The sequence below is a fragment of the Pelobates fuscus genome, chromosome 5, assembly GCF_036172605.1.
Source record: "Pelobates fuscus isolate aPelFus1 chromosome 5, aPelFus1.pri, whole genome shotgun sequence".
Taxonomy (NCBI): Eukaryota; Metazoa; Chordata; class Amphibia; order Anura; family Pelobatidae; genus Pelobates; species Pelobates fuscus.
In genome coordinates this window covers 227,842,336-227,854,688 of record NC_086321.1, presented here as the reverse complement: position 1 = coordinate 227,854,688, position 12,353 = coordinate 227,842,336, and the positions used below count along the sequence as shown (strand labels likewise).

Here is a 12,353-nt window from a genome sequence, read left to right as displayed (position 1 = left end):
GACACTGTTGATCATCAACAGCTCCTTTGGCTTCAGTTATCATTTCTATCCGGATGACACGCAAATTTACTCTCCTGATCTCTCTCCACCCATCTTGACTCGTGTCTCTGACTGCCTCTGTGCGATTTCCAAATGGATGGCTGCTCACTTCCTTAAACTCAACCTGTCGAAAACAGAACTTCTGAGGGGCAGAGCCAGCTTCAGACCGGGAAGGTCGCAACTCACTGTAGCTCCGTGCGCCGTCCGAATAAAACGGCCACATCTGCAGAAAATTACCGTCGGAGTCCGGAGAAAACTACTCCCTACTCGCCCCAGACCATGGGGAAAAAAACTAAGAAGCACAGACCAGATCCGGGCTCCGGATCCAAAGATATCGGCGCTTACATGCGCCCGACCAAGATGGCGCTGGCTGAGGCCTCGCAGTCCTCGGATGAAGATAGCATGCCAGACCCCCTGCCTGCACATCATAAGGTACAGTGTCAGCCCCTGCAGACATCAGAATTAGGCGACCTGGCACCATCCACAAAAGCTGATGTTAAAGCTATGATGCAGGAAATCAGGGCAATGTTTGACGCCGATATGGCACTCGTTAGGGGAGACATTACCACGCTTGCAGGCAGGGTAACCTCAACAGAGGAGGCTGTGAGAAGCACCAAGGTGGCACAAACTGCTACAGAAGCAACTCTAGGATCCCTACAGAAACAGTGCAATACATTAACAGCACAATTAGCAGGCATGGAAGATAAAGCTAAGGCACGGAATGTGCGTATAAGGGGGGTACCTGAAACAATCAACACAGGAGAATTATCACATTACTGCAGACGGCTTATAGCCACGCTGCTGCTCCCAAAACAGGCGAAACAGGTCGGAATAGACTCCTGCTTCCGTCTCCCTAAGGCCGCGAAAGCACCACAGGATGCCCCACGGGATGTGCTGCTTAAACTAGTTCGGGACTCAGACCGAGGGGCCCTCATGACTGCCACAAGAGACACCCCCACGATCTCCTTCGAAGGCGCAAGCTTAACGCTATACAGAGACTTATCAAGACATACTATCATGTGGCGCAGATCATTCCACCACATCACGCAGCACCTCCGAGAGAACTCCATCCCATATAAATGGGGTCCCCACAAGCTGATGGTAGACCGTGCTGGTAAGATGCACCTTCTGACAAGGGTCTCAGAAGCTCCAATCTTCTTCCAAACACTGGGCCTTTCAGCGCCGGTGAACAACACGGACTCCCGTCCATAGTGGAACGTCGCAGACATCACACCCTTTGTGCCCAGAGGAACGCTGCCGAGGGCTGCAGACCTACCGACATGAACCGAGCAGATACCCACTCCTAAGACACGTCATAAAGGACTTTGCAATATGCACTACAATACCCAGTTGAAGGCCTGGCAGGCCCGTAGCTTATACCGGCTCCTAAACACACCTATGGGACTCTCTGCTATGTTAATCACATGTTACAACGTTTATGTTCCTTTTATGTTCCTTCTACGTTACTTTTATATTGCCTTGGAATAGGAGATACAATCTCATTCTGGCTCCGTAAGCGGACAGCCTACGACACGACTTAAGCGACATCATCCCTCCCCCCCCCACCGGCCCTGCTTACCCGACAACGGCCCTCAATGCTAGGGAAGCGAACCACCAGACAGCCAGGGACTGGACATAAAGCATGCGAAAGGCCATGAGTATCTACAAGCCGCACTATTATAACATCCCCGACGCACTTACCCTAGGCAACGCGTGGCACTCCATACCCTTTGGCAGGGTATACCCAGCTTCCCACCTAAACACCCCTTGACATTAACACAGACTTGCTCCGCACAGGCTAAGGGGCTTAACCTAAGTAGACTAAAAAATTTAAATTGGGTAGACGTAGCACCTGTGTAACTTGGCATGCCGTAATGTTCCTTTACATATGTAACTTGTTACATCCTATTATTTTATGCACATGTTGTATCTTGAGTTCTTTGCTGCAAACCCACAAAAATAAAGAATTAAAAAAAAAAGAACTTCTGGTCTTTCCTCCCTCAAGTGTAACCACTCCCGTGTCTGTCTCCCTCCGAGTCAACAGCGCTACCATCACCTCTACCTCGCAGGCTCGCTGCCTGGGTGTTCTTTTTGACTCCAACCTCTCCTTCAACTCTCATGTCCAATCAATCGCCAAATCCTGTCGCTTCCATCTAAAAAACATAGCGCGCATCCACCCCTATTTAACGCCAGATGCTGCTAAGGTGCTGGTCCATGCTGTTGTTCTCACTCGCCTTGACTACTGCAATCTCCTTCTCAGTGGTCTTATGTGTTCCCAGATTGCACCGCTGCAATCTATAATGAATGCGGTGGCAATGCTCGTTTTCCTGTCTGCTCGCACCTCCCACACTTCCCCACTCTGTCAGTTCCTGCATTGGCTTCCAGTTAGACAAAGGACTCAATTTAAAATTCTGGTGCTTGCTTACAAGTCCCTACATAATGCTGCTCCAACCTACCTAGCCTCCCTAATACACAAGTATGTCCCGTCGAGGCCCCTACGCTCTGCCAAAGACCTACGTATATGCTCTGTCCCACCCCTAATGCTCACCTCCAAGATTTCTCCAGGGCTGCACCTTTTCTGTGGAACTCCCCTCCCTTCTCCGTAAGACTTTCACCCAGTCTCCATTCATTCAAAAATCATTGAAAACTCACTTCTTCAAGAAAGCATATCAATTAAACTGTTAGCAGGTGTTTATCCCCCACCCCCCATGACTCCTCTCCTGCAACTGGCCAAATTACCTACTAAGCCCTCACTGAATAATTTTCTAACAACCTACTTTGTACCCCTACTTTTACCCTTTGTGTCACTATACCCCACTCCTTCTAGAATGTAAGTTCATTGAGCAGGGCACTTCACCTCTCTGTTCCTGTACGTCCAGTTGTCTGGTTACAATTACATGTCTGTTAGTTCACCCATTGTACAGCGCTATTGAATCTGATGGTGCTATATAAATAATAAAATAATAGTAATAATAATAATAATAGATATATTGATAGATTACCTTCATGGTTAGCAGTGGGCTGCCATTAGTGCATATTCCAGTAACTGACCTTGATTGGAATTATAGCTGTATGCCAACTGGCTGAAATTAATAAAGCTATTTAGAATACAGCATCAATTTTAAAATGTCTCTCATTATCCCCCTTTACTTAATAATTTGGCGCTTCTTGAACAAAATAGCCATAACCTTTAGATACATACATTAATTCCTCTCTGCATGCTATTTCATATAACCTACCATTTATTTTTCATTATTACTGACCCCTGCTGATTTATGATGTTTTTTTTTTTTTTATCTACTTATGTCATTAAAGTGGAGATCTGGTCATCCTTCTCAGAAATGCAATGAAACTCAACATGCTTCCAATTTACAGTTTAGAAATCATCCATATGATACCTCCTCTGTGTTGCAAATCAGATCAGAGATGGAGGTGTATGCATGTATTTTTAATGTATTGAATTCTCATGGAAGAGTCTTACTTTTTTGAAGAATCTTTATATTATTTGTATTTGCTTCCTCACCTCCATTTTTTTTTTACTAAAGTAGACCCCTCTCCATTGTTCAATACTGTTATAGTTCTCCTAATTATTTACGGTAATAACTATGGATTCCTCATACTCTGTCATATTCCAGTCTAGGTACATGATGTGAAATTACAATTTGCAGATGGAAGTTCATATGATTCAACGCACATAAATTAACTGCATTGTAAAAATGAAACACACCGGTGTCCAACATGTGCACATTTTACATACTGAAGTTGTCGATAGCAGTTTAGCCAATATAGGCCCTGCTGACTTATACATACACATGTGATGTATGTACTATTTATACCATATGTCCTTAAATGCTATTGTTGTATACATGGCTTGCCAAATTTTTTATGACATGCCCTTTGGGTGGCTGATGACTTTATCCGTCTGTTCCCTAGCAATGGATTGTTTTTTGTCGGGATGGAAAGACTGAAAAACTACAATTTATCAGCAATTTATTAATGCTCTCCTGGACCACGGTTTATTTTTTTGGTCTGATTTTGGCATCTGGTTTATGGCAAAATGCAAAAAAACATCGGCTTGATTTATTTTCATGTGTTGTAATATATACTGATATGCAGAACTGCATTCTAAATTAGTAAGAAATAAAAACGAATTAAGTGCTAAGTATTTATTTTATTGAGAAAGAGAAATGCATGCAATTAGCTCTTTACACATCACAAACATGTTATGAAAATCCCAGAAAGAGCTAAGAGCAGTGGAAAAAATACCAATCTTAAAATAGAATTAAGTACAATACTCATATTTTAAAGAAAAAAGCAAAGTAAGAACTCTCTCAGTTGTTTTAAAGGGTTTTAAACATACACCAAATACATATTAGTATGGTTCCAATAAGTAACATAGAACACTTAAAAAGAGCCTGAAGTAATTTAGCTAGAACACCTAAAAAGAAAACACAATTTCAAAACAAGCTGATCTTGTAATCTGTGGAGTTGCAAACTATCCCTCATACGTCATGTATATTTCTAGTAACACTAGCTAAGGACTCAATATATGTAGAAAATAGCAAAGGGGACAGAGAGCAGCCCTGTCTTGTACCATTCTTTATAGGCATAAAAAAAAAACAAGGCCGCATTGTGGACACAGAATCTACTGGAGCTATATATAAGATCTTTATTCCATGAACAAACATATCTGTTAAGCCAAACTTCCAACAGGAAATCCCAATCTACCATGTCAAATTATTTATCTGCATCCAAGCCTAGAAGCATTGTCAAAATTATATTATGATATGATCAATCTATTAGATCCAACATTCTCCATATAGCGTCTGGGGCTTCCTGTTGTAGATAAATCCTACACAGTTTTGTTAATTAATGGAGAAAAGTAGGGAAGCCAGTCTATTTACAAATGCATTGGTTGTCAGGGGACATATTAGCAACCAAGCAATAAAAAAGTAATAGAATGGGGAAACCATCCCACAGCCCACAAAACAAAATCACAAGCTGGTGGACAGTTGCCACAGGTCACCTGCTTCCATGTTCCTTCTAACAGGGAGTAAACCTAAGTATACAAACGATATAAAACAAAGGCAGGGTCCCTCAAAGACAGATGGGGGTCCCAGGGGAGGGAGAACGGATAAAGAACAAAAAGGGAACCCTAACTTTTTTTGCATTTAAGATTTCTAAAAGCAGACAGGATACAAAGACTATGACCATGGGCTAGTCTGAAATTAATCAAAGGGTATTTTGGTGGGATCAGTACATTTCTCCCCTTTTTTGGGAGCTGACCACCAAACTCATGTCAGGCTGTTTGTTTCCTATCACTTTGCACTTATTTCACTATTAAAATTCTTAATTGTATGTAGATCTTTTGGCTATTAGGGCCGTTTTACTACAGTGCCAGGGTATTCTAGGGCTATTGGTGAGGTGGTTTGAGGTCCTTTTTTCCCTCCCCTCTCCCCTTTTTGGTTCTTTTAGAGTTTTTTTAAACCTTCTATGTTTGATTTAAGCAAGGTTTTGTTCCTGTTATTGCCTCAGCACCTAAGCCCTACCTTGTAATCCTTGTATCTGATCTTTGGGGGTTAATTTTGGGTGGGATCAGTACATCTCTCCATATTTTTGGGAGCTGACCACCAAATTCATTTCAGACTAGTCTATGGTCTTTGGCGCTGTCTGCTTTTATATATCTTAGATGCAATAAAAGCTAGGGTTTCCTTTTTGTTCTTTATCCGTTCTCCCTCCTCTGGGCCCCCCTTCTGGCTTTGAGGGACCCTGTCTTATTAAAAACTAAGTTATCACAGGTGGAAGAAAGAAAGCAAGATGCATAGCCTGGAAACTTTTGTAGTGTGAATTAAAGTTTACATGTTTCCATATTAGAGAATCTGTCTTGCCGATTCCATATAGTCATCATAGCAGCTTTTGTAGTACTGACACTAATATGTTTAAGATTAGGACAGGCTAACTGAGAGATATTCTAACCATCACCAGTGTCTAATGCAGCCAATTACGTAATTGCATCTCCATGCTATTGCCAAGCACAAAGTAGCTTCCATATATGATAGTCACTTTGCAGCTACACTTTAAAAAAAAATATTCTGCAACATTAGTCCTCATTGTATCTGCTCTCCCTAAGTCTGCCTTCATGAGTTAATAGTTCCTATCTAGACTCTTTGCTTATTGCATGACCTTTACCTCTCCCTCCTTCTCTATCTTTTAACGTTGCCAACTGTTATGTTATTAAAGCGACTCCGTCACTTTGCAGGATTTGATATTAAATTATTCCAATTTTGTTCCTCTATTTATTCTTGGTTTTTTTTTTTGGGGGGGGGGGGGTTATTCACCTTTGGTTTTTTTTGTTATACATAAGAACTAGAAGGGACCATCTGTTATTATAGGGAGCATGATTTTATTGAGATCCAGCGCAAGGAATAAAATATATTAAATATAAATAAAGGTAAGTGACAGGAAGGAGTAATGGTAGGAGTATTATCATTAAGATACATGGGACATAAGGAAAAGGAAAGTGAAAGAAAAATAAAATAACAATGACAGTGCAACTTTATTGCATAGCCATATATCTCTGCCACACTTTCCTTATACGGTTTCCTTCTAGGTTACAAAGGATGAGCAGCAAGACTTTTAATAGCGTGCTATATAATGTCAAACTTATTCTTGTAAAAATACTACTGTGCAAATACAGTTTCAGTTCTGAAAAATGTGTTGGTTTCTGTATTATACAAATAATGGTTCTAAAAGAGCAGTTGTTCCATTATTTTTATTTCTGTTATAAAATTTCCCTTTACATATGGAAGCTGTTGAGATAATTTAGTTATGAGAAGGAAATTGGTCAGATGGACCTCTGTGTCTACACCCCCCCAACATTTGTCGGTATGGATCCAACAAGGATGGGGTGGGTGCAGCCTCAAGGGAGCTTCTAAGGCTCTCTGTCCTTGGGCTGGATTCCTTTTATGCTGTTTGCATAGGGCGATCTAATTACACATGTGTTCAATGCATTATGGGATCTTGAGGACAACTGCATCCTGGGAGACCAAAGACCAAACCTGGGATGGCGTGATAGTACCCCAACTACAGGACTATCCCACCAACCCACGGCACTGTTAAGAGGTATGCATGTGGGTCATTTACAGCTTCTGTACTCCTGCTCTGATCATTTATACCTGAACCTCTGCCTACATAAGGAGTATGTTATGTGCAATTGCAGTTTGTGTTTCCAAGGCTAGAGGAAGAATGTGTCAAAACAGAGAGATTATAATCAGTTCCGTTTGTGTAGTAGGTACAGTAATATGCAAGTGGGTGAGGTTCCTGCGGTCTGTTTTATCACATAACTGAGTACGGCTCTTAATTGTGACTGAAGTCATGGAAATTAGCAAGGTGTGACATATGTAATAATTTAAACTTAAAGGAACTTAGTTGTGGGTTTCAGTTATTATTATGATTCAGTGACTTTTACTTTTGAGCTTTTTGCCTGAACAAAATATTTATTTTAAAGTGAGCATGCGCGGCAATCACCATGCTGCACCAGTCAGCATCTCCCCATAGAGATTAATTGACTCAATGCATCTCTAGGGGGAGCGTTGGCATCTCCCTACAGAGACACAGAACGTCTGTCTCCAGTAATCTTTGCAGGACTTTAACCAAGAAGTCACTTTAGTGGCTGTCTAGCTGACAGCCACTAGAAATGTCAATAAGCAGCAGTACATATACTACCGTTATGTAGAAAAGGCTGTGTTTACACTGCTGTGCCTTCAGTGATAATCTCTTTGGCTCAAAACCATTACATTAAGCTGTAATGCTTCTTTTGCTCAGGTTAAATGCAAGCTATTCCATTAATGTGCCCTCAACCCCAGTTAAATCAAACATTGGAATACTAAACAAAGGCTGTAAAATGCTCTAAGGATCATAGACAACAACACATATGGACTATGGGTTTACACTCGCATACTAAGGGACTGAAGTGAAAAATTCAGGATTGACTTATTATTTACTATACCTGAATTACCTGGTTTTTCAGAAACCAAAAGAAAGAAAGCGCTTAAACCAAATTCAAATTAAGTAATAACTCCTTCTTTCGCAAAAGTGAGACAGATTGGGAGGGGATTTAAAAACATCAAGATAAATAGGTATGCTTATAACCTGGTAAAGATCAATAAAGAAATGTAAACTATAATATTGCGTGAGCTTACAAACTTTTTAAAATGGGAGTGCAACTATGCAATCTCATTAGCAACTAAAATCAGTCTCAAGGCCTTAACAATAGCTCTTTAAAAAACTAAATCTGTAAACCAATGTTCAATCCAAATATAAGGATTTTACCTTAAACTTACCTCTGTCAATTTCTGCTGTAACCTACCATAAATAATTGTTCTACAAAATCTAAAAAGCTCACATCACTTTGGACACCCTGATATATAAGTTTTTTATAATTAAAGAAACACTCTATTGGCCAAAAATAAGTAATGACTATTTAGTTAATATGCCCCTAATAAAAATATGAATGCATTTAACTATTCATTTTTTTTCATTGGGGCATATATAAGAACAGCTTTAAAAATCTGCAGATCTCTTGTCTGCAGCCTTTGGAAGCCCTTACCTATTTCCCTGGCACAGAAATTGAGAAGTCTCTACTGTGCCCTCTGGAGCTCGGTTTTAATTTCATCAAGCAGGATGGTAAACCAAGGTAAGTATAACCTCCCTGGCTGTGTGATTGACAGCCAGGAAGGCGTTTCTGCAAATATTAATAAATGTTTTGATTTCAAATAGAAATCAGCACTTTTAAAAAACAGCTATTAAAATGTCCTATCACATAAAGAACTTCAAAAAGCTGACATGTCTTATGTGTGTGGAGTGTTCCTTTCAGCTGTAAAAATCACAAACTTCTTTTTTTTTTGGTATTACGTATATGAAATAAATGAATACAACAGTTTTATTGATATATTTTATTTAAATCAGAATTTCTGTTTCCCAGCTGGAAAACTCTTCATGTAGATTAAATAACTTTGGTCCGTGACGGGTTCTCTACACAGTGCAAGGCTGGAATGGGTCACTGTGTGCAGGAGCTGTCCAGCATTCCTGCAATCTGTATTCAGCAAGGGCCGGGATGGACCATTTTCATTCATGTTGATACAGTCAGTGCAAGCATAAAGCATTTCCCATTAAAAACCTTAAAAACAAACAATATGTTAGTGATAAGAAAAGTGTTTAAATGTCATACTCTTGTCAGACTGAGTCGAAATGACAGGAGATACTCTTATTGGCTATGCTGCAATACATGAGAGAGGGGAAATAAGAAACATATTTCAGTCTATTCACTAAACAGTGAGTTTTGGTGAGATTGGAATTCATAATATAGGGTAAAATTGCCAAGTGGTAACAATTCTCCAACCAGGCTGTTTGCCGGGTTTGGAAGAAGGTTCAGTGATTGATTAATTTACTATGCAAGAGGTATACATTGACTTTAAATGCCTAGTCTTTTGGCCCTAATTGCCCTCCTTCATAGAGCATTGTGGGTGAGTCTTCCTTACATTGGTTAAGATGAGAACAGAGAGAAGCTAGCCTCTTTTAAGGTCAAAAGCATTTAGATATCTATGATTGACCTTGAGATCTCTCATAGGGAGTCATGCACAATCCATTGCCTTACCATCCCTTCCTCCTTCCTCTTGCCCCTATTTCTTCTCTCATATTTCTTTTAAGCTCTTTGCCTTCTCGACATTTTAATCTCTCTTGCTTCTTTGAATGTTGATCATCTATCCACTGGTTTGTAGAGACCAAAGTCGGGTGATCGCAACTTCTGAAACATAATGTTTTACACATGAGTCTAAGAAAATAATAACATACCTATGAATCTAATTACATATCTCTGTGTCGTTTTATGATCACAATGTTCTCCTTCAGTATACTTATTATTCTCTCACTGATTATACCGCACAGGGGTTTTTTTTTTTTTTTTTTTACTACTGCTGTACTGTATATTAGACTCTGCCTTTTTGATTGATGCTCAATGAACATTAAATTTAAAAAAAATAAAATAAATAAAAACTAATTGGAGTTTAGGTGACTCCAACATATTTATTTTTTGGTTATATGGAGAGAGAGTTATAACTGCAGATCCCGAAGGTGCACATTTAATATACTACCTTCTGGATGTTCACTATTTATGTTAAAGTTACACAATTTAGTACCGAGTTTTTTCTTTCCTGGAGTTGAGCTTTAATTGATCTTAGGATCTGTTTGTTTTGTTGTAATAACTTTTATGCTCAGACTAGACCTATATTAATTTTTTTGAATTGCAGACATATATTAGAATGAACACAGGAGTATTGAATACCCTCTAATAACAACATTTTGGGTTCTTACATATGTGTGCAATTTTATTTGCAGCAAATTGTGATTAATGTAGTTAATTCAAATATTTTATTTATTTATATTAAGCCGGACAACAACATACCCTTACTCAGAAACCCAGATGTACAGCCAAAACACTGGAGGGAATTACTTTGATACACAAGGTGGATCTGCACAGGTGACTACAGTGGTCTCCTCTCACAGCATGGTGGGCACAGGAGCAATTCAGATGGGCGTCACTGGAGGCCAAATCATTAGCAGTACTGGAACTTACTTGATTGGCAACTCCATGGAAAACTCAGGCCACTCTGTCAGTCACACAACCAGAGCTTCTCCAGCAACGGTAAGCACTCATTAACCTCCATTATACTATTTATATGTGGTCTTTATCTTAACCAGCTCATTCACAGCTAGAAATAGGAAGGGTCATTCTGTATTAAAAAAAAAAGCAAAATTGGATTAATATGCAATAAGTGAAATTGGGTACACCTGCCATTATAAATTCAGTTTATGCCTGGTAGCTCCAAAGGTAGAACTTTGACCAGAATATTTTCAGAAATACATCCACTCAAATTAGTTTCATTATTTGAGGATGCTCATGTGTTTGTGAAACCACCCCACCCCCCAAAACAAATTAACGAAACGATTCTTTTATAAAGGTTAGCGTGACCAAATAATGTTCATTGATGGACGTAGAATTGCTTTAGAAATCATATCTGTAGGTTTGGGTTGTAATATTCCCTCAATGCTAATCTACACAGACATTGCTACAGTGGTGGGAGAACTGGAAATTGTGGGCTGTAGTCTCAAACCATTCTTCTGAAAAGAACTGTATTTATATTTTATACAGTTTAGTCTTGTACTATGTTTGGACTAGTCGGCACATAATTCTGACAGATAAAAGTATTTACTTAATATCAATGCAATCTTGTTTTCCCAAGGCATCCTTGATAATTTTCAAAGTTATGGCTATTCAAGTGGTACCCCTTTTTCTCTTGATTCTCTTTTATATATAAAAATTCACAAAAATATCCACCATACACTATCACTCTGTGACACTGCATTGCATTTGTGTGTGTGTGTGTGTGTGTCCATAGAAAAAAAAGGTTAAATAAAGGATTATTACATCTAAAAGGTCACATTCTCAATCGATAATGAAATGGAATGAATCATGTTGTTGGTATAATGAAAAAGAATCTTTATAGACGAATGCATCACTGAATAAATATTCCATCTTATTACATTGAGACCTAATTATACTCTGGGTTAGTTCAAAATGTCCCAGTGTATTCTTTCATGTTATTATCCTTACATTTTTATATTAGTTATTCTGAAACTCTTCTGCTGGAAAGTTACAGCAAAGTTAAAATATAACAGAAAAATGGATCTGTTAAAAAAGGCATTTGGGTAGCACTTTTCGTCTTACTTTAGTTATCATGCAGTGAGCTCAATTAGGTGTGGTGCCACTCCTCTCTCTAGGGCTCTAGGCTACAGCTCACAAATTTACATTAGGCATATGCCTGCTGGGTGCACTTAGAAATATGCATCCAAGCTTCATTGAGGCTTTAAAATTGCAAAAAGGAACAATTTTATATATTTATTTATTTTTGCTTCCAAGCTGCCTTCCAAAAAAATAACAATTTTCACAGTCCAGCTGTTCAATTATAGTAAATTATTATTAAACATTAATTTATTGTGAATTGGAAACTAAATGGCAAAAATTAGGCAAAGAGTGCTGATCTGGGAATATTCTTCAGCTCAGCTATGCTTATATTTTGGATATTTTAGCTTAGATTTTCAATTCATTTGTTGCTTTACTACAATTAACTAATTGGTGAACGAACCCTTGGGGTGTTTCATTTCAAACCAAACTAAATAATTTTATCAGCTTGGGTATTGTTGAAAGAAAATTTCTTGAGCCTAAGTTGGGATAAGTAGAGGGTGAAATGAATTTG

At 39.0% G+C, this 12,353-nt stretch overlaps 1 protein-coding gene across 1 annotated transcript in view; it reads left to right on the top strand.

The window, feature by feature from the left end:
- The window catches only part of RFX3 (regulatory factor X3), a 291,801-nt gene that overhangs the window by 189,752 nt on the left and 89,696 nt on the right, over positions 1–12,353 (top strand). The window contains exon 5 of the mRNA XM_063457210.1: positions 10,486–10,741. Within this exon, the coding sequence (XP_063313280.1) occupies positions 10,486–10,741 (256 nt within the window). The remainder of the gene's footprint in view (positions 1–10,485; positions 10,742–12,353) is intronic.